Source organism: Abramis brama, assembly GCF_963993115.1.
Source record: "Abramis brama genome assembly, chromosome: 5".
Lineage (NCBI taxonomy): Eukaryota > Metazoa > Chordata > Actinopteri > Cypriniformes > Leuciscidae > Abramis > Abramis brama.
In genome coordinates this window covers 2,402,665-2,425,964 of record NC_139967.1, presented here as the reverse complement: position 1 = coordinate 2,425,964, position 23,300 = coordinate 2,402,665, and the positions used below count along the sequence as shown (strand labels likewise).

The 23,300-nt window shown below is 37.9% G+C and overlaps 2 protein-coding genes across 5 annotated transcripts in view; both read right to left on the bottom strand.

Annotated features, from left to right (window-relative positions):
* The window catches only part of srrm3 (serine/arginine repetitive matrix 3), a 102,589-nt gene extending 84,666 nt beyond the window's left edge, over nucleotides 1-17,923 (bottom strand). The window contains exon 1 of one of the 2 annotated variants that reach the window (XM_084115109.1): nucleotides 17,477-17,923. The gene's annotated coding sequence lies outside the window, so the exon portion shown is untranslated. The remainder of the gene's footprint in view (nucleotides 1-17,476) is intronic. The other variant, XM_084115108.1, reaches the window with a different exon arrangement.
* Nucleotides 17,924-18,735: 812 nt separating this feature from the next.
* Nucleotides 18,736-23,300, bottom strand: part of mlxipl (MLX interacting protein like) — a 47,247-nt gene continuing 42,682 nt past the window's right edge. For all 3 annotated transcript variants that reach the window (XR_014606308.1, XM_084115101.1, XM_084115100.1), the window contains exon 17: nucleotides 18,736-19,458. Coding sequence is in view for 2 of the 3 variants with exons in the window: in XM_084115101.1 (XP_083971227.1) it covers nucleotides 19,334-19,458 (125 nt within the window). In the remaining variant the exon portion in view is untranslated. The remainder of the gene's footprint in view (nucleotides 19,459-23,300) is intronic.

Genomic DNA, 23,300 nt, shown 5'->3' with positions numbered 1-23,300 from the left:
AAGTCTTGACCCTCAAACAGGCCTTTAAAGGCTCTCAGAAAGAGAGGACTGGCTAAAATGTCCTCACTTTACTCTCTTTGTCCTCACTCCAATGGTCTAAAACTCAAACTGGTCCTCACAAAGATAGTTGTACAAGTACACACACACACACACACACACACACACATTTAATTGATGCAGGTGACGGCAGGCTTGTAGAATACGAGGGGCGAAGGCTTTCGTATAGTCTCATCCTCAGTCGGACCGTTGGCTGAGCGTCTGATGCATAAGGCACACACAACTGGAAACACTTCAGGAGTTTTCAAACTTGTCATCTGATTGGTTGAATTCTACCAGAGACGTGTGTGTCGTGTTTCCTTAAACCTAACTTTCTGGGTCTCGTCTACAAATCGACGTCCCCACTCAATAAGTCACCCAGTCTAACTTGTTTCCCTTACTAACTAGTTTTCTTGCTGTGCAGCATAAATGACAGATAAACTCTAGCAATTGTCCTTTAAATGCTTTAATCACGGCCGGGAGAGTTTCTCGAGCAGTTCTCAGAGAAATCTCTCCCAAGAAGCAAGGCCGGAGGATCTCAGACAAATTCCATTGAGAATCCCACCAGAAAACACGGATACAACAGTTTTTATAGAATCGAGAAAACAAATAAGACTAACATGTCACCTTCAATATGATTGGTTCAATTGGTTCAAAAGCCCCAACCTTTTCCCTCTGTCACTGGCACAAGCCAACTCTGATTTTGTGATTACTTATCACAAGGTTTGAGAACTAGTAATCTGTCACAACTAGTAATTTGTTATTTATACACACACACACACACACACTCAAAGTCACAAGTTTTCCCCAAAGAGTTTGGAAACATTTAAAAGCATATGAATGTCATTCCTGCAAGAAAAACAAATGTTAGATGATTAATTAAAGTTGATTAATTAAAATCCATCACACGCGTTAACGGTCCGCCTGGAAACAAAGCTGTCGTGAAGCCAAACCCCCTCATGGAAGAGGAAAGCTGTCGTGTTTACAACTGTGATAATGAGCGAATGAGCGCTTATCAGGATCAACTAAACGCTGGATTTTCAAAAGTGCGTGAAGTCAATGGCATAGACTCTTTAAAATACGTCCAAGTTTTACAGCCAGTCTGTTATTGCAGGGACTTTACATTTCACTCTCCTAAACATGATGCTGAACAACACCAACTGCGATTGGTTGCTTTAGATGTCAGTCACTAGTGGCACTGCTAATTTAAATACATCTTCAGGAGTGACAGGTTCTTCAGCTTTTTCTTTAACACACTCATTTTCCACCATGTATCGGTGTAGAATGACAAAACACTAAATCACTTTTTGTCACATTATATTGCACATCTTAGAGCTGAATAATCAAATGCGCTCTCCTAATACACAGCACTGGGAGAATTTCTATACAACTAAGCAACACTGTAAACATTGCAATATTAAATATGGGTTTATTTAATGTGGGTTTTTGGAAAATTAATTTTCCTATATGACACTAGTCTTGTAGTCGACGAGTATGAGCGTTCAGACAGAAATGTTTAAATAATATTAATGTTCAGCAGCAGAAATGGCGTTATAATTGGTTTGATTCATTTCTGTGAATCATCAGTTCAAACTCTCCAATCCAATGAATCAATTCTAATCTCAGATCCGTTGACATTGAATTGCTCAAAATATTAAAAATGAGCAAAACACTCAAAAATGTTCATGGAAGTCCCTGATAGAAATTGTGAAATGGTTTAGCTATATACACTCCTGTTCCAAAGTTTGTTTTTGAAGGAAGTCTCTTCTGCTCACCAAGACTGCATTTATTTGATCAAAAATACAGTAAAAATGTGAAATATTATTCCAATGTAAAACAGCTGTTGTCTATGTGAATATATAGTAAAGTGTAATTAATTCCTGTGATCAAAGCTGAATTTTCAGCATCATTACTCCAGTCTTCAGTGTCACATGATCCTTCAGAAATCATTCTAAAATGATGATTTGATGCTCAAGAAACATTTATGATTATTATCAGTGTTGAAATCAGTTCATGTTTTTTGTGGAAATGGTGATACATTTATTTTTCAGTATTCTTTGATGAATAGAAAGTCCAAATAAACAGCATTTATTTGAAACAGAATCTTTTTGTAATATTACAAAAGCATTTACTGTCACTTTTGAGCAATTTAATACCATCCTTGCTTTATAAAACTATTAATTTCTATAAATAAGTAAAAAAACATACTGACCGTTAACGTATGTAGGTAAATATTGCTGTTATACATTATATTTTGAAAACACCATCATTTAAGGTATTTTAGAGCAAATAAATAAATAAAGATTATCATTCAAACAGTGGAAAAAGTATTGAAATTTGTTGTTTTAAGAGATGATCTATGAAAAACAGCACACACAACATCGATCACCTACGAATGATTTAACACTCCCACAACACACACGTGGTTAGCTAGACATGAGGAATCGCGCATGCATGAGTCCTGTGACAGATATCAGAGTCTGAGAGAGAGAGATGCTATCCAGAAGCCTCAGGCATGTTCCTCTGAGCCCTGAAGCTCACATCAAGTCGTCTCCATTTGCTGGAAAGGTCAGACAGCCTTTCTCTCCACCTCAGGCATATATGGACGTCCATTTCTGCCAGCTGTTGACCTCTCGTTCTGTCTCTCTGTCTATAAAAATACATGCATGGGTGATCATCACACAGTCAGTGTTCTAGCAGGTTCCTCTGGGATCATCATATCATCACAATCTTCACAGCTTCTGCTCGACTACAACACGAAAGATTTCTTGGGCAAAAGCTTAACCCATTCTGCTTACACAATAGCTGTGTCTCAGTTCAGAGGCTGCATCCTTCCAAGGGTGCATTAGAAGGTTTTTCATTCAGGAATTAATCATCCAGGGTCAAACGAAGGCTGTCCAAATTCGAGAGCTCCTTCAAATTCAGTCTACAAATACGTCCTTCTTTTTCCGGGCTGCAAAAGTTAGACTGATGCTGAAAATTCAGCTTTGATCACATGAATAAATTACACTTTACTAGATATTCACATAGAAAACAGCTGATTTATATTGGAATAATATTTCACAATTTTCCTGTTTTACTGAATTTTTATCAAATAAATGCAAAAAAATAAATATGAATTTGTTTTACACACTTTTGAATGCCAGTGTATATCTGCATCATTTCAATATTTACAGGGACCAAACATATTGATGGTGATGAGACCTATACGAGAAACTTTTCATTTTTTTTAAGGACGTGCTCAAACTTCCAGTTTCAATCGGAAATATGTCAACACGTCAAAGGTAATTGTGCAAACCAAGTCATTCCACGGGGTCTGTAAAGATAAAGTGCACTGAAAACCACACAGCCAGCCCATAAACACTGTCTTTGAAATGTGTCCTGTTTTACACAACCCTTAGCATGCTGTCAACACCATAAAACTCACACATAGACGATGCATCTAAGAATTATGCTAATAAAAAAGAAAAACCTCTAAACTCACTAGTAATGATGCTGAAAATTCAGCTTTGATCAAAGGAATAAGTTACACTTTACTATATATTAACATAGAAAACAGCTCTTTTAAACTGTAATAATATTTCACAACTGCACTGTTTTTACTGTATTTTTAGCAAATAAATGCAGCCTTGGTGAGCAGAACAGATGTCTTTCAAATGTGTCCTGTTTTAATCAACTCTTAGCGTGCTGTCAACACCATTAAACTCTCACATAGACGATCTAAGAATTATGCTAATAAAAAAGAAAAACCTCATTAACGTGACGAGTCTACCATCATCTCTAATTTAAATGTTTGCATTCACGACCGAACAGAAATCTTGCTGCAAACTAAATACATGCGCTAGAATAAGTTTGGGGGGGGGGGGGTTAATTTTAGTTAATTGATCAACTAAAACAGATTTGTGGCCCAAGTTTGGTCAAAAGTCTCATAAGCAGCAACAGAAAATGTGTGGTGGAGGTTTTACACTGCTGGTCAAACACCTGGAATAATTCAGATTTCCTCATATTATAAAAGAAGTCTCTTCTGCTCACCAAGGCTGTATTTATTTGATCAAAAATACAGTAAAAACAGCAAAAATGTGAAATATTATTACAGTTTAAAATATCTGTTTTCTATGTGAATATATAGTAAAGTGTAATTTATTCCTGTGATCAAAGCTGAATTTTCAGCATCATTACTCCAGTCTTCAGTGTCACATGATCCTTCAGAAATCATTCTAATATGAGGATTTGAACATTTATGCTTTTTTTATGCTTATAATATTTTTATCATATTTTTGTGGAAACTTTGATACAATATATTTTTTTCAAATAAGAGTAGCTTTGGTGGAAATTAGAGACTTCTTTTAAACATATATATATATTTTTTAAATATTCCAAACTTTTGACCAATAGTGTACTAGTTACTAAATTCAAGGGATCCTTTACTTTCTCCACCCTGCATTGTGAATTATTACTTACTGTATTCAATAAAACTGTGATGTATGGGTAAATATAACAGGGCGATGTCAAAGCATTTTGTTGGCGATTGCATGAATCCCCTAGAAAGACTATTAAAAAACTCAATGCATGTGCTTTTCTAACACCCCAGAATAGCTGAGTTTGTGTTGGGAACACACAGTATGCCAGCCCACTTCAGTTTTAACCTGAAAACTTGCATCAAAAGAGTTTGTTTGGCGTGTTATCGAGTAAATGCCTTCATATGCAGCGCGTGAACGCCACAAGAAATCAGAATTCTGGTAAAAACGAAGCGACTTTCATGTCCTTTTTTGATGCTTTCGAACATTTTTCAAAAGAGAAATAATTTCAGGATCCATTCTATGAAGGGCACTTGGATTTCTCTGAATGGCGTCATTAACTTCAATCATGGAATGAGAGTAATGCGAGAACACACATGATAACCTTCAAAAATATGTCCTGTTTCTGCATGTGAGATCAGACTGTGCTGGTATATTTGTGGCTGTAAACGCTATAAATTAGACCCTATAATATAAGGCTGTGACTCATATATAGTATAAAAAAGGTATATGCTACAGTATTTGCACTGAGTATAAATAGCAACAAACAGCATTTTGTTTACAATAATAGATGTAAAGTAACCAATAGCCGCGTTTCCACTGTCGGGCCAGTGCGAGCCAGGGCTTTAAACGGGCCGTGCCGGGCTAATAGCACCGGGCCTGCGTTTCCACTGTCGGGCCAGAAGCTCCACAGCGCTTCACTAAAACACGCCTCTCTGGAACAACGCCACACTAACCCATCATTTCACCAATAAATGGAAGTTTTATCAGAAAACTAATCAGAAATCACTGGAAACAGCGTTGAAAACATGATAAAAGCGGCCGTTTGCTGGCATTTTTGTTGTTTACTTGAATATTTAAAACCCAAGCATCGATGTTTTACCACAGGTTTACAATAAAAAGTGATACATTGATCATAATGAATTAATTTATGTCAAAATTGCACATTAGTCACTCAGAAATAAATTACCGTTAGGTCTATTTCACAAAAGAAAGAGGAGGTAGAGGACACACTTACTTTTTCAGTCGCGTCTGTTTCTGTTTATCTGGTTACAGGACATATTTACATCACATTTAGAAAGAATGATAATTTCTACAAATATATGCCACCAAAAATACGACCTGAGGAGCTTTAGCACTCTCTCGACTCCCATACAGATATTTTCAGTCAGAGAAACAGAGGAAGCTCCCGGAAAAAAAGTTGCTTTATTTTATGATAGTCCGGTATAAAGAGACGAGACGTAGGCTACTGACAGATAAAATAAAAACATGACTGTGATAGCCTTTATGATTGGTCTGATTTCTTCAAGCGTTCACTATGTTTTTTTACTATGCGTATCTTCAAGCGTTTACTATGTTTACTATGGTAATGGTTAGCGCGCATCGTCTTTTGCATCACAAACAGAAGGCATTCAAACATGAACGCGAGTTAAATTATTTTAAAAGTCTTTAATGCTGACAGAATCATCCGGCGCTTCAGGTGAACTCCGCCTCTGTTCGTAACCACTCCTCTAGCCCGAGCTGGCCCGCTTTGGCCCAAGGTATTCGACGGGCCAGAAATCCTGGCCGTTGGCCCCGAGTAAGCCTCGATCAAGCCCCGGAAGTGACAGTGGAAACGCGACTGGCCCTGGCACGCTCTAGCACGGCCCGGCCCTGGCCCGACAGTGGAAACGCGGCTAATCACAGCACACTGGGCCAGCTAACCAATCACAGAAACACTGGGCCAGCTAACCAATCACAGCAACACTGGGCCAGCTAACCAATCACAGAAACACTGGGCCAGCTAACCAATCACAGCAACACTGGGCCAGCTAACCAATCACAGAAACACTGGGCCAGCTAACCAATCACAGCAACACTGGGCCAGCTAACCAATCACAGCACACTGGGCCAGCGAACCAATCACAGCAACACTGGGCCAGCTAACCAATCACAGCAACACTGGGCCAGCTAACCAATCACAGCAACACTGGGCCAGCGAACCAATCACAGCACACTGGGCTAATCACAGCACACTGGGCCAGCGAACCAATCAAAGCAACAGCAACACTGGGCCAGCGAACCAATCACAGCACATTGGGTATTTCAGAAGGAGGGGCTTCATCGTTTAACCAGACTGGGAAGAGAGAAGCTGTAATAATGTAAAATATGTGAAAAATAATGTGTTTTTTTAACAATCAAGTATGAAAACATATTCAAGTACACCCCCAAGACAAAATCAAGACTTCGTAAAAGGGTCACATGACCCCTTTAATGCAAAGTTTAAATAGAAGAGGCTATCTGTACCAGAGATAAAAATCTGAGGTGGGAAAACAGACTTTGCCAACAAACCTCAGTGTAAACACACACTGCCATTAAATAAATGTGTTGGTGAAAGTATGAAGAGTTTCTTTCTCTGTCTGTCTGTGCGGCTCAAGACACGTCTGTGAATGTGATTGTCTTCTATAACTATTCAGCATCAGAATAAATTATAAATGGCACCGATCTTTTATAGCCAGAGATAATGAGCAGGTCACGTGACCTGAGCATCTGGACTGATGTATACATGGTTTCTGTTGAGTGTGTGTGTGTGTGTGTGTGTGTGTGTGTGTGTGTGCGTGCACCGTATGAAAAGGCAGAAATATTTCCAGAGGGAGATGGGAAGTTCAGTAACACAGTAAGAGCTGTCTTGAGCTGTCAGTCAAAGCATCACACACACACACACACACACACACACACACACACACACACACACACACACTGTGTGCGTTCTGTCAAAACAATGTACTGTACTTACCATAATACCACACTTGCAATCCTATAAAGCCTACAGTATTTTATCTATTATGCAAATTTCTAAGGCCTCTAAATGATCAACATGATCAAAAAGTAAAAGCCTATTAATATAACTGTACAAACGTCCTCCTTCAGCTCTGTGTCTTTCTGCTGTGAAATCTTCACTGATTTTTGTCAAGTAAACGTAACAATATCTTCAAGATGAACAACTTAAGTTTACCTCATTATCCATCTTTTTTTTTCTTTTTTTGAAAAATCAAATTCACATTTTTATTTGTTCATCTCTCAATCATCATCATTGTATTCCATTGCATTATATGTTTTAAAACTAGAGCTTTGATCATAAAACTAAGCATTTAAGCATCATATTAAGACACATTATTAGCAGATATAGAGTGATGACTGATATTTATATGCATTTTATGTCAGTATTCTGTTATAAATTCTCAATTGACAGTATTGATGTGGACAGGCATGATGTGTTTCACCCAAAAAATGTAATTGCTCATTTAAATAAATAAATAAGTTTATAATGAGGCACTGACAATGAAAGTGTCTCAAATTTTCAAAGCTTGTCATGTTATAAAAGCACTTTCTGTACATGCATTCTGCTGTCAAAACTTGTGTATTATTGGAGCCATCATTGTTACAGTCATTTTAAGTTTTTACGGTTAATGCATTGCTTTTGCATCGTCATGGTGACAGAGTTATAAAATTGGATGCAAAGTAAAAGGTTAAGCGATTTGTTTCCACCTTAAAACAGTGTTAACAAGCATATTGTTTATGTCGTGTGGCTGTACTTTTAATGTTTAAAGATTGTAAATCTCTCACTGTATCCCAGATTTTTGATGTTTTGTTGAAAAAAATGAGGAAATTAATTGTGGTAATCAACAGTCCAACACAAATCCTGTTTAACTTAGAGACACAGAAACGTCTGGTGTGATGTTTGAGGGGTGCGACCTGGAAACCTGATTCACTCCAGATCACTTGATCTGTGTGTGTGTGTGTGTGTGTGTGCTCTCTCCTGAGACAGACACGCTTCTCTATTATTCAGTGGAAGAGAGTGCAGATGTACAGGTATCAGCACACACACACACACACACACACACACACACACACACACACACACACACACACACACAGAATGGAAAAAATCAATTGTTTCTCCTACAAACTGAAACGCCAGTAATAATCTCACATTCATCTCCACTCGAGTTTCATCGATCTCAAGATCTCAACAATGTCTCAAACTGAGCTCAGATATGCCCAGATAAAGTGTGCCATCGAACGCTCTGCATCCAACACCCTCAAAGCTTCTGAAAGAGGGTTTTCACAGTCGAACGTTTGGAACCTTTCAGTGAACATTCTGAAAAGAACTATTTTTGACAGATAAACAAATGTTAACATGCTTATATTTTCATATGCATATTACATTCATAGTTGAAAGATGTCAAACTGGCACGAGTGAAATTGCAGTGAACTTAAACCAAAAAAGAATCATGTCTAGTTTTTAAATTATGGTTATTATAGTTCACTAAAACTGAAGCTAAAAGCATGAAAATACATTTTTGTTACTTGAAATAAACGTTGACTGAAAAATGATAAAAAATGCTGGGTCAAATATGGAGAAACCCAACCGATAAGTTAAACATTTAAACGTTTGGGTTCGTCCATATTTTGAAACAACCCAGCATTGGGTTGAGAGGCTTGGGAAAAAATTGGAGAAACCTTAATTAACGTATTATACACAAAATGATAGATATGCAACTGGAGATTTAATTATTTGGTTATATTTTCATATGCATATTATTGTTCCCTACCAGGTTTGCAAATTGATATTGTTCAATAAATAAAAAAATAATAAAAAAAATAGATGTCAAACTGGCACAAGTGAAATTGCAGGTACTTAAACCAAAGAATAAATAAATTGATGGCTAGTTTTTAAATTATGGTTATTATACTGAACTAAAAACTGAAAAAAAAGAGAAAACCTTGAAACTAAAAGCATGAAAAAACATTTGTTACTTGAAATAAACGTTAACTGAAAAGTTCTTCATTGAACCATCAATGCCAATAAGGAACTTTTATTTTTAAGAATGACTGAATATGATATTTTTTGCACTGATGAATCATGAACAGCAACTATGGAAGCTTGTTTCCGCCATAGAATAAAAAATAAAAAAGGTAATAACGACTTCAATTCTCACATCTCACAATTCAGACTTTTTATCTTAGAATTGCATGATATAAAGTCGCAATTCTGACTTTATAACACGCAATTGCGACTATAAAGTCAGTGCGACTAATTGCGAGTTATAAAGTCAGAATTTTGAGATATAGCCTAAACTCGCAATTGCGTGAAATAAACTCTCAATTCTGACATTTTTCTCAGAACTGCATGTTTAAATCTCGCAATTCTGACTTCATAACACGCAATTACGACTTAAATCATGTAATTCTGACTTTATAACACGCAATTACGACTTAAATCATGTAATTCTGACTTTATAACACGCAATTCTGAGAAATAAAGTCAGAATTGCGAGATGTAAACTCACAATTGTGAGATAAAAATGTGCACTGATCTTTTAAAATGTTTTACTGTGGCGTGAAACAAGCTTCCTCGCACAACAACACCAGGAACATGCATGAAGAAGAATGTAAATCGGCTGTATTTTGATGTCGCTGATGCTAGAGACATTAGAAGCGACTGTGAAGTCAGTCAGAAGCAGCCGAGGATGGAAAGGTCAGCAAGGGAACGAGTCCTCAGCTGTCTCTGTGGACAAACGCATGAGCAGCGCAGCTTCAAACACAGTTTTTCATTTCATCTTCCCTCATGCCTTCAATAATGCGCTTTCATCTGCTCTCTCCGTCAGACCAGCGCTGTGTTTCTCTACAGAATCATGAGCTGAGATCATCGTGGCAAAACCATGGAATATGAAGCTTTTGAGAAACACCAGAGACACCGTGAACACCTGAACCAGTCGACTCAAGTGATTCAGAAAACCAGTCTGAGAGACTCACTCAGAGTTAGGGCTGCACAATATATTGAAATTATCGAGATATCGCAAATGTATATATCACGATATGCATATCGCAACGGCTTGCAATAACGGGTCATGAACTAAAGACAAAGAGAAAATCTCTCGCTGCTCTCGGCTGAATAACTTTTGTAGCTTTAATAAGAATCAGGATATATTTAATTCATACAGTGAAAACTAAGCAGTGTTTTATTTTTACATTTGATTATTCAGTTTCTGTTGTTAAATAACCCTAATGTAGGATAACCTGAACCCTAAACCCCACTGATGTTAAAATAACACTTCTTATGTTTCAGTAAAACACTGCTGTTCACTTTCAGAAGCTGTAGGGATGTTTTATTGTCACAAGACGAATGTGAAACACATGTAGGTTATATAATTTTAAATATATTTTAAAGATAATTAAGTTTATTTCACACGCTTTAAGCATCATCGAATCACATATCGCATTATTTAAATAAGTTATCGCCTATCGCACTTTTAATAACCCTAATGTAGGATTGAGTTATGGTTACGCTTGGTTAATTACAGTTGCAAAAAAAAAAAAGCCTGATTAATTCTAAGGGTCAGAAAAGAGTCATGAAAAATAATGGCAAAAATTATAAAGGATATTAAAAACCCCTTTAAATCTAAATAAGAACATCCATATCCAAACAACAAGACACAATATTTTATTTTTTTACTATAACATCATTATTATAAAATAATATTTTTTTTTTATTACAACAATATTAATATTATTGATTAATATTATTATTATTTTTTACAAATGTAAACAATAGTAATCTTTTATTTTAAGAATATTAATATTATTAAACAATATAAATACTGTTTACACATATTTTAAAATAATTAAAAAAATAATCATATTTTTATTAGAACAATAATAGTTTATTTTAAAGGGAAATTGAGTCATAATTTACTCTTCCTCATATGTCCTTCCAAACCTGTATGCATTTATACAGAAAAGAAGATATTTTTGGCAAAAACAAAACAAAAAACACACAAACATATCTTATTTTGTGTTGCACAGATTAAATAAATGCAGACTGAATAATATTTCATGATGTTGAGCCCAAAGCACTCAGAACAGATCACATGATGTTAGTTTAGAAATGAACTTTGTCTTTGATGTGACTCAAAAGATTCCGTTTATATTCTGATTGAAAGTGGATTTGGCACATTGTGTCTGATAGGCTCTTTGAACCCTGAGATCAGTGTAGAAAACCTAGAATACACTCCAAACCCGTATGAACAGAAGAATGCTCATTTACATTTAATAATAATAATAATAATAATAATAATAATAATAATAAAAGAGGTTTAGGGCTGTCGAGCTGCAAAAAATGCTGCAAAAAGTGTCTTATAACCCCATATTCCAAGTTTTATGAAGTAATATAATAAAAATGTAAATGATTATTTCCTTCTCCGTCCGCTGTAGTAAACGTCAGTGATGTCAAACACCTCAGTGAATAATGATTATAATGAATAAATTAAAGTATTGTATGACATTGAACAAATTTTATAATGCTTTTATGGTGCTATTAATCTTTTTGAAGCTCCAGCTCCCATTATGAAAAACGCACTTTCTGCAAACATTAAAAGCATTTATACTTCAGTGTGAATTTAATGGATAATTAACGATGTCTCCACTATGAGATTCAACACTAGAAACACACACTTATGATTGCATTTCTGCTGAGAAATAAGCATCATTTAATATTCAGTTGGTTATATCTAGCGATCAGAGAAATATGGAAGATTCTTTCCGCCACAGAATAAAACATTTTAAAAAATAAATGCGACTTTTTTAACTCACAATTGCGAGATATAAAATAAACTCGCAAATCTGACCTTTTTTTCTCGCAATTGCGAGTTTCTATCACGCAATTCTGACTTTATAACACGCAATTGCATGTTATAAAGTCAGAATTGCAAGATATAAACATCCAATTCTGAGAAAAATAGTCAGAATTGTGAGATCTAAACTCACAATTGCGAGAAATAAACTCGCAATTCTTACTTTTTTTCTCGCTATTGTAACTTTATATCACGCAATTCTGAGTTAAAAAGTCAGAATTGCGAGATGTAAACTCGGAGACACTTTACAATAAGTTCCCGTTAGTTAAAGCATTACATTTGTTACAATATTTATTAGTGTTTGTTAACATTAGTTAATAAAAATACAACTGTTCATTGTTGGTTCATGTTAGCTCAGGTCCATTAAATAATATTAACATATGCAACTTTTGATTTAATATGTGATTAATGTTATTGATATGTTAATGATTAATATGATTAATTAATGCTGAAATTAGCATACGATTAATAAATGCTTATCAATACTCTAATGAGAGTTAGTAGAATGTCTAAAGTGGACCATCTAAATAAAGTGTAACCAAACGCTTTCATTGCTAGTTCATGTTAACTAATGCAAAGACACACACTACTAGTCCATATCCGTGACCCTTCAGCGCCACGTTATGACTGTGATGACTGCAGCGTGTGTATGGTAAAACGCATGGTTAATATTCTCAGGTTTTTACTCAGACCGCCTGGAAATGAAGTCGGAAATTGCAAAAGGTCTACATGCATCTCTGCTAATCTACTGTTGTTCTGTAATGGTGTTTATAGACGAACTCTGCTGTGAAATTCTGCAAATAAATAGACAGAAAAATGCGAGTCTGCTGAGAGTCAACGTTCCCATTTAGCATTACACACACTCCAATGTGCAGTTAGAGGACATATGCTGGAACACACACACACACACGCATGCACGCACACACACACACACACACACACACACACACACACACACACACACGCAGGTTAACCAGCCCCCTGAGGATCTGTGTGCCCTTCAGTGGAATGACAGAAGAGAGAATAAGGAGAGAAAGTTTTGATAAAATGGAGGGAGAAAAGAAAGAAAAAACTGGTGTGAGAGAGAGAAACCTGGATTTAGATATAACACACTACCTCGCGTTTGTTTTCGCTGGCCTTCATACATATAGTGTGCACTTTTTCGACTTCATCTTTACACCAGTTGCTTTAAGAGCCCATTTTTAAGAGAATAGGTGAAACATATATTAATATAGCTAATATAATGAAACATTAGCAATTAATATGAATAAAAGACCATCAATGGAGAAAGATGTGTTTGTTTTTTTGCTTGCAGAATGATATATTCTAGCATGATCTAAACAATGATAATCAATGCAAAATCAGCCTCTAAATCTAAACATGTTAATTTTATAAATAAGCTTTATTTGTGTAAATCCTTTATTGCAATCCATGCAATTCATAAACAGGTTTATTCTATGTATGCATAAGTGTTTGTATTTCAGAAGCTGTCAATATGCAGATATTTCAGATCAAAACGTGAATATCTACGAATATTAATGAGGTCACGCGGCCTCTAGGGGGCGCAAACCAAGCGGCAACATTCTAGTCTGAAAAATGAAGCCTACCCGGAAGTGCGAAAAACTGCAATACATCGAAAATCCGCTAGAGGGAGGTCCCAAAAGGGAGCAAATGTCCATAGCCCCCATGTTAAAATGTCCGTTTTCACAGCATAAATTCATGTTTTTACAGGTTGGTCCCATGGACTTTTATTGTATTTTTCGACAGCTTCCGAGTGCCTGACAACTGTGAGGGGGGTGAATTTTTTTCTAACTCGTTAGTTTAGATCGTATTTAGATATAAAATGTATGACAATAAGGGCGTGGTTAACTTTGATTGACAGCTTGATTGACAGCTTAGGCTGCGCCAAGGAGAATGACAACATAAGAAGCGCCATTTTTTAACACAGTTGAAATATAATACTACTGTTTCTGTATCATGAAATGTAGTTTTAAGAGTTTTTCAGGCGAGAATGTAGTTGTTTAAATCTCAAATCTTTTTTACAGTCTATGGCGCAAACACACTGTTTCAGTCATCAGGCAAACATTTGTAGCCCGAATTTACAAAAGAGAAACTCGTCTGCCAAACACTTCTGATCTATGATCGGCAATCAACATGGACGAGTGTTAAACGAGTGTGAAATGCCTCTGGGAACCAGTTCTCTAACCCAACACTCCTCTAATGCTCTAATGAGAGATAGCTGACATGCAGGTGAAAACTCACTTATAGTACGTCGGAGCATCAAAATAAAGTGTTAGCGGATATTAAAGCTATAATATGTAAGATTTTTGTAATAAAATATCCAAAAATTACATTTCCTGCAGTTGTGTACTTACAACATCCCAAAAGTTCCCAAAGATTTTTAATTTCAGGGAAATTCCAATTTTAAATAATGGCTCGTCCCTGTTCACTTGTTAGTCGCCTGTTAATGACGTAATATCCGTGTTATTCGCTCATACTGCCGTAGTAACCATGGCGACAGACGTGGACGACTGCGTTACGTCTAGCGGCACGCTCACGCTGTTGTTGTTTCGTTCAAACATTATGGACCATGGCAAGCAGACGGAGACAGAAGGAGACAGAAGGAGAACTAAAACGAGGATCAATATCAGCGTGGCGTTTTCGAGATGCCGAGAGCTAGCGTCCGCGGCTAACTTCCACTCGACAGAGACGCGCAAATGTACATAAAACTAATCAACGTTATATAGCTCAACATGATGAAATGTTAGAATATGATCAGTATGTTATTCTAATGTTGATCTGCTAGTCTCTTACAGACAAACTAACACACAGAATAACATTATAACGTTAACACACTCAAATGCAGTTTAGTGTGATAGTGTAGAGCGAGTGAAACAGCGCTGCGTTACCTCACAAGTTTCATTCGTCTAATAAACTGACCTGTGCGAATATTATTCAGCACTAGCGGGTAAGTTAGTTTGGTAGAATTATATGTCCTCATCTCTTTATCTCCGCGGGACTCGCGTGTGGCGCTGATATCTGTCTCTCATTAGCACTCGCACCCTGCTTTATTCCACAGTCATGTTAAAAACATCAGTGTATTCACTCATCCATAAACATTATAAGATCCGTCAGTAATTCAGCAAGTTTCATAATTCCGCTTATGCGTCATCAACATACGCCTTTGTTATTGTAAGAGGTTAGCGACCCCTAGTGGTGAAAAAATGACATATTGTAGCTTTAAGCAGACGGTCCACTGATACTAACACTCTTGATGATCCGCTGGTGAGTTTTGCACAAGGAAGCACCACTTACATTTTACTGGAATTACTTTCAGAGACTCTCAACATTTACAAACACACACACACACACACACACACACAAGAAACTGATCTCAGATGTATACTGTCACATGGCTGCAGCCCAAAAGAAAAGAAAAGACTCCGCAAACATTGCACTTTTTTTTCTTTCTTTTTTTTCCAATACAGTCTTAAATATCTCAGGCAATATTTTTAGACCGTTCACTATTTTCACTCAGACAGCGGATCAGAAACAGAACTCCAGAAAACATATGTGACCTCAAAACCAGTCAAAAAGACCTCAAAAAAAGTCACATGGAGCAATTTTATGAAATTGATTTCCATTGATGTGTGGTTTGTTAGGATAGGACAATATTTGACCGAGATACAACTATTGAAAATCTGGAATCTGAGGGTGCAAAAAAAATCAAAACATTGAGAAAATCTCCTTTAAAGTTGTTAATTTATGTTGGCGATTGTGCTGCATTCACTCACAGAAATAAATGTTTTATATATTTACGGTAGGAAATTTACAAAATATCTTCATGGAACATGATCTTTACTTAATATCCTAATGATTTTTGGCATAAAAGAAAAATCTATAATTTTGACCCATGCAATGTATTGTTGGCTATTGCCACAGATAAACCCGTGCGACTCGAGACTGGTGACGTGATCCAGGGTCACATTAGTATTTTAATGCATTATCAAATAATAATAAGCTCTTATTAGGTTTGCAGAGCTAAAGCCCCTGAAACACCAGATCTGCACCGTCCATGTCATTTCTACAGCCTTTTCAGGAGAAACACATTCTTCCTGCACAATATATTCAGTTGAACACGCTGAAATAAATCTACATAACTGCGGATATGCAGAATAAAACGCCACCCTGGGAATTACTGACAGCCAGCGCTGGATAACTAACCCTGCATTAAGAGTCTCTCTCTGAGGCGGTGACCCCTGAGTAAAGACGGGGTACAGCTCTTCAGGAGAGGGTGTGTGTGGAGCTGTCAATCACTGCCTTCAACACACACACACACACACATCATCTATTCCAGAAACACCACGTCCATATTACACATCATTCATTTAGCATCCGAATATAATGATGCATAAATATGAGAAGCTCTACAAGATAATTTTGCATTACATAGCTTAGCATAACTCATGTTGCAACATAAATACAGCAAAGTATGGCAAGACAATGCGAAATTAATAAAAGTACTTGAACCTATACTTGAATTGGTACATAATAGTGATAATATACAAATAGTTCTTGATAGATTTTGGGTAACACTTTATTTTGAGGTGTCGTAGTCACACGTGACCACATGTACGTACTATAGTAATAACAGTAAATTATGCATAATTACAAGTTACTAACCCTAAACCAAAACCCTAACCGTAAATCTATAAGTGCGTGTAGTTAATTAATATTACGCAGTGGTTATTTGACTAGTTATAATGTAACTACGTCACATAAAAATAAAGTGTAACCCGCTTTTGTTATGATTGATAATTATAAATGACACAGAATCATGTCTTACTGGATGTTGCTTCTCTGTGGCTCGGGTCAGATCTCTAATGACACGCATTCATCGGACCTTTATTTGATCCAAATATCGAGATCATGTCATTTAAAATCAATACTTTTTTAGGAAAAACGTAAACTACTAACGTTATACGTCATCGTTCATTTCAAACACGTATTATTATGACCGAAAGACGGTCGTTAAAGAGGGAAATGTTATTAAATGTCACGAGTTTGTGTTTGATTTACACAGACACATACACAGAGTACATAAAGGACAAAAGAATCGGCGTTGATAGTAATCGCGTTTAATCACATTAAGCGCTTATAGCGTCGTGTGTGTGTGTGTTTGATGCTCACGCGCACTCTCGTGTTGTTCCTGCGCTATTTTTGCAAGTATCTGGTGAATAATCTTACCGGTTGGTGTTGTGGATGAGGATGCGATTCTGCGGTGGTCTGGTGTGTGTGTTCCTCTGGTTTTGCGGTGGTTTGGTGTGTGTGTGTTCCTCTGAGGATCGGGAGCTGTCCTCCGCGCGCAGTGCTGAATGTTCAGTGCTGGACAGCGACCGAGAACGGGACGATTCCAGCGAAGCGCGTCAGACACAGCGATACCCAGCGGCCGGGAGGCGCAACTGCAATACTGACTCATTTCAAGACGAATAACTCTCCATCACATAAAAAAAAAAAAAAGAATCGGAGGGAACCTAAAACAGGCTGATTAAGTAATGACAATAACAATAACAATTCATAGAAGAGTAAGTTAAAGGCGTTTATAATATGTGATGAAGGAAAGACGAGTATGAAAGTGTGAACTCACTAGCGACACCTGGTGAGGTACGGTTACCACAGACACATTTCTGGACACATGTCATTTTGTGTCACTCACACACACAGAAAGACAAACACACACACAAACAGACACACAATGAAACACACAGAAAGACACACACACGCACACACACACACACACACACACACACACACACACACACACACACACACACACACACACAAAGAAACAGAAAGACAAACACACACACAAACAGACACACAATGAAACACACAGAAAGACACACACACACACACACACACACACACACAAATACAGACACACCCACACATAAAGACACACACAAATACAGACACACCCACACATATAAACACACACACACACACACAAAGAAACACACACACACACACACACACACACACACAAAGACACAAAAATGCATAAAGAAACACACATTCATATACAGACACACAATATATATATATATATATACACAAACACACACACACACATTCATATACGGACACGTATACAATTTATAGGCTATATATATATATATATATATATCTCCACACACAAACACACACACTCACTCACAATTAATACTCAATTCATTAAAAAATTAAGAAAATGTAATGAAATAATTGTCTAATGTCTAGGGAACAAATTGTTATTTCTTATGTTTTAAAATTGCATTTACATTTCATTGAAATGTCTGGGTATAGATATTAAATCTCGTTACTTTTCATGATAGTTCAACTGTATGCTAGATAGCGGTTCATCTAATAGATCTCACCAAAAAATAAAACAAAAAAGTGCCTCTGATGCTTTAAATAAAGTTGTGGGACAGTGTGTGTGTGCAAAGCGCCATCAAACACTAAAGCCATCACAGTCAAACCTTACATTTATTCCTTGAGGGAAATTCACACTTTGTTGAAAAGACCAACAAGACAAAAGCTGAAATGACATGTAAACAAGGCACAGAACGTTCTACTGTAAAACACTCACATTCATTGATATTTTGAGAATTACAGAGCAATAACATCAACAGAAGAAACTATGCAGTGTCTTCAAAAATAAGGCATTAAACGGCACATGAAAAACGCATCAATTCCGATCAGCTTCTGTTTTCCTATAAATAATGAAAAGAACAGACAACTAAACCATTTACCATCAATAAGCACTTGTATATTTGTGGGAAAGAGCATCATTGGCTGCATTTGTGAGAGAGTACATTGTGATTGGTCGTTGCTGCTGTGATTGGATGAACATGAGGGTCGAATGATTGGCTGCGGGTTTGAAAGCGTGCTGTCATTGGTTGCCGAGGGATGAATGTCATTGGTTGTAGCCGAGGGATGAATGTCATTGGTTGTAGCCGAGGGATGAATGTCATTGGTTGTAGCCGAGGGATGAGGGATGAATGTCATTGGTTGTAGCCGAGGGATGAGGGATGAATGTCATTGGTTGTAGCCGAGGGATGAATGTCATTGGTTGTAGCCGAGGGATGAATGTCCGTGACTGACAGCCTGGATGGCCTGTTCGGGAACCAGACTGGGATCTGAAAGGATTGATGTGGAGGTGCTGAGCAGACGGAGTGAACTCAAAACAGCTGGAGAGAGAGAGAGAGAGAGAGAGAGAGAGAGAGAGAGAGAGAGAGAGAGAAAGAGAGAGAGATTTTATAACCCTTTATTAAAGGGATAGTTCACCCAAAAATGAAAATTAGCCCATGATTTACTCGCCCTCAAGCCATCCTAGGTGTATATGACATTCTTCTTTCAGACGAACACAATCAGAGTTATATAAAAAAAATGTCCTGGTCTGAGGGTGAAACAGGGAGAGAGATGCTCAGATTACCTGATCTCTATATGACCTTAAATAAAAAACACTCAATTTAAAGGGGTGGTATAATGCCCTTTTCACAAGATGTAAAATAAGTCTCTGATGTCCTCAGAGTGTGTGTGTGTGTGAAGTTTTAGCTCAAAATACCCCACAGATATTTTTATATAGCATGTTAAAATTGTCACTTTTTGAGGGTGAGCAAAAACACACCGTTTTGTGTCTGTTCCTTTAAATATAAATGAGCTGCTGCTCCCGGCACAGGGGGCGGAGCTTCAAGAGCTTGTGTCCATTTACCTCACACACACATGCACTGAACATTTCAAAAATTTTCAGCCTTTTATGTTCAAACCGGAGTCAGACAATGATGGAGAGATTTAAGAAGAAGTGACAACATGTAGAAGCAACAGGACATTTCTGAATGGTTAGTTGATGAATTTATGAAGCTGATGTGTAGTTATCTTCTAGTCATTGATTAGCATATTCTGTCTTGATAATCTATAAATCTTGTTCAGGGGGCGGGGTTTATGTAAATTCTAGGGTTGGTGATGTCACTAACCCGGGAGGAATGTGGTGTAGTCTCTACCAGCCGTTTGTTGTAGTCCTTAAAAAGCGATTTCTTTAAAAGCAAATATCTCCCTTTGCTTTGAACTTTGAGCGTTGTAACTTTGCAGATGTTGTTTATGCTCAAACAGCAACATTACACACTAACTAAAGTTAGAGAAGTGAAATCATAATCAACCACCCCTTTAAGACTTTTCCCAGACAGCAACATAGTGTCGGCCCAGATCCGGCCCACATACATGGTTCACGTGGATTCCACACTTACCAGATGTGGGCCGGATCTGGGCCGACACTATGTTGCTGTCTGGACCCACAGGAACTAGCGCTACACGATTAATCGCAATGAAACCGCACACGATTTGGCAAAGCCTGTGATTATTTTATGCGCAGTTTGTCAGTGCAAGAACGGCTGATCGGTAGTAAACGCTGTTTCATCCCGAACACCAGAGGGCGTCTCACACACACCACATATCCATCTGAACACCAGAAGGTGTCTCTCACACACACACACACACACACACACACCACATATCCATCTGAACACCAGAGGGCGTCTCACACACACTCACACCACATATCCATCTGAACACCAGAGGGCGTCTCTCACACACACACACACACACACACCACATATCCATCTGAACACCAGAGGGCGTCTCTCTCACACACACACACACACACACACACCACATATCCATCTGAACACCAGAGGGCGTCTCTCACACACACACACACACACACCACATATCCATCTGAACACCAGAGGGCGTCTCTCACACACACACACACACAAACACACACCACATATCCATCTGAACACCAGAGGGCGTCTCACACACACTCTCACACACACACACACACACACACACACACACACACACACACACACACACACACCACATATCCATCTGAACACCAGAGGGCGTCTCACACACACACACACACACACACACACACAAACACACCACATATCCATCTGAACACCAGAGGGGCATCTCACACACACACATCACATATCCATCTGAACACCAGAGGGCGTCTCACACACACTCACACACACACACACCACATATCCATCTGAACACCAGAGGGCGTCTCACACACACACACACACACACACACACACCACATATCCATCTGAACACCAGAGGGCGTCTCACACACACTCACACACACACACACACACACACACACACACACACACACACCACATATCCATCTGAACACCAGAGGGCATCTCACACACACACACACACACACACACCACATATCCATCTGAACACCAGAGGGCGTCACTCACACACACACACACACACACACACACACATGCCCCGCTGCAGAAGTACGATAACACACATCATTCCAGGAAACCCGTATCGCTGTATCTGAATAAACAGAAGACTATATATATTATATAGTATATAGTATATATATAGTATATATTTTTTCCTACTATGGTAGTCAATGGGGACCTAGATCTGTTTGATTAAAACATTCTTCCAAATATCTTCCTTTGTGTTCAGCAGAACAAAGAAACTCATACAGGTTTGGAACAACTTGAGGGAGAGTAAATGATGACAGAATTTTCATTTTTGGGTGAACTATCCCTTTAATCTTTCCAGCGGTGAAGTATACCACAAATAAGAGCCACAAAACGGTATTTATTGTTTAAATTTCTTTTATAAAATGACCAAATTTGAAAGTTGAGACTTTGTTTCATATCAAAAGTAAGCTGGTCTGTCCTGTGTATGAGTGTGTTGTCAGTGTCCTCTCTGCTCTGCGATGTGTGTTTCACTGCGTGAGAACATGTGTGTGTGAGAGAGGCGTGGCTTATTGGACATAGCAACAGTAACTAAAGGGGGCGGGTCTTTGCGAACGGTCACTGGTGACAGACAGGACAGACCAGGTTACTTTTGATATGAAACAAAGTCTCAACTTTCAAATTTGGTCATTTTTTAACGAAATTTAAACAATAAATAGCGTTTTGTGGCTCTTAAATGTGTTGTGACAGATCGCTAAGTTAAAGCTGCTCGTGAATCGATCATCTCTTCCTTCTAGTTCATTTATAGCATCAAATAAACATGATTGAACATCAGAAGGAATGTTGTTTTAACCGCGGAAAGACGTCAGTACACCGTTTTCACAAGTTCAAATCCTCCAACGTTAATCTACTAACTCTCCTCACTGCTTTGTCGGACAAAAATGGCGGATTTGGCGGATGGCGGATTATGATAGGTCAAATCGCCTGTCAATCAAACTCCCTGTGAAGGGTCAATTGCAATGAGTGTGAGGTCTGAGGGCAGGGACGGACTGACAATCTGTGCGTTCTGGAAAAGTCCAGAACGGCCGTCCAACCGAGGGCCGTCGGCACAAAAAAAAAAAGTCAAATAAAGCAATATGAACAGCCAACAGCAGGGGCACTAATACGATCACTTATATGCTACGTGTAAAAAAACAACAACTGAGGAAGAAGAGTCGGCCTATAGCCACTGACAGAAAGTTAGTTTTATAAGGCTGCACTTTTAAATTTGCTTACATTATATTTGAATAGCAGTGGTCTCCAACGTGGTGCCTGTGAGTTGCCCGCTAAACACATTCTATAAATAGCCCCAACTTGCCGTCGGGGCTCCAGACTTCAACTAAATGGTAGCCTATCATTTTGCGACCTTTTCAACTAAACGTTTCAATTTGAACTTTTGCCTCTACAAAATTACCCGGAACAAAACTTGTTTGATCTGAGCAGCGCATTATTAGCTCGGCCCAAAAAACAGCGATCGCGGACAAAGCAGCTGTGCGGGCTGATCTCGATCACGCGAACATTAGGCTATTACACAGAGCTGCGCGATCCACTGAGAAGCATTTAAATTCAGCGCAGAATTCTCTATCTCTATTATAAACCCACAAATGACTATGTGATTTAAGCTTGTAAAAAGCCAGATGAAACAGCGCTGATATTCTCAACATATTGACGCAAAAAAAACTAAAACAAAAAAAAACAGGCGAAACATTGTTCCGAGAACAAACCAGCTAGAAGACATTTCACACCAAAAC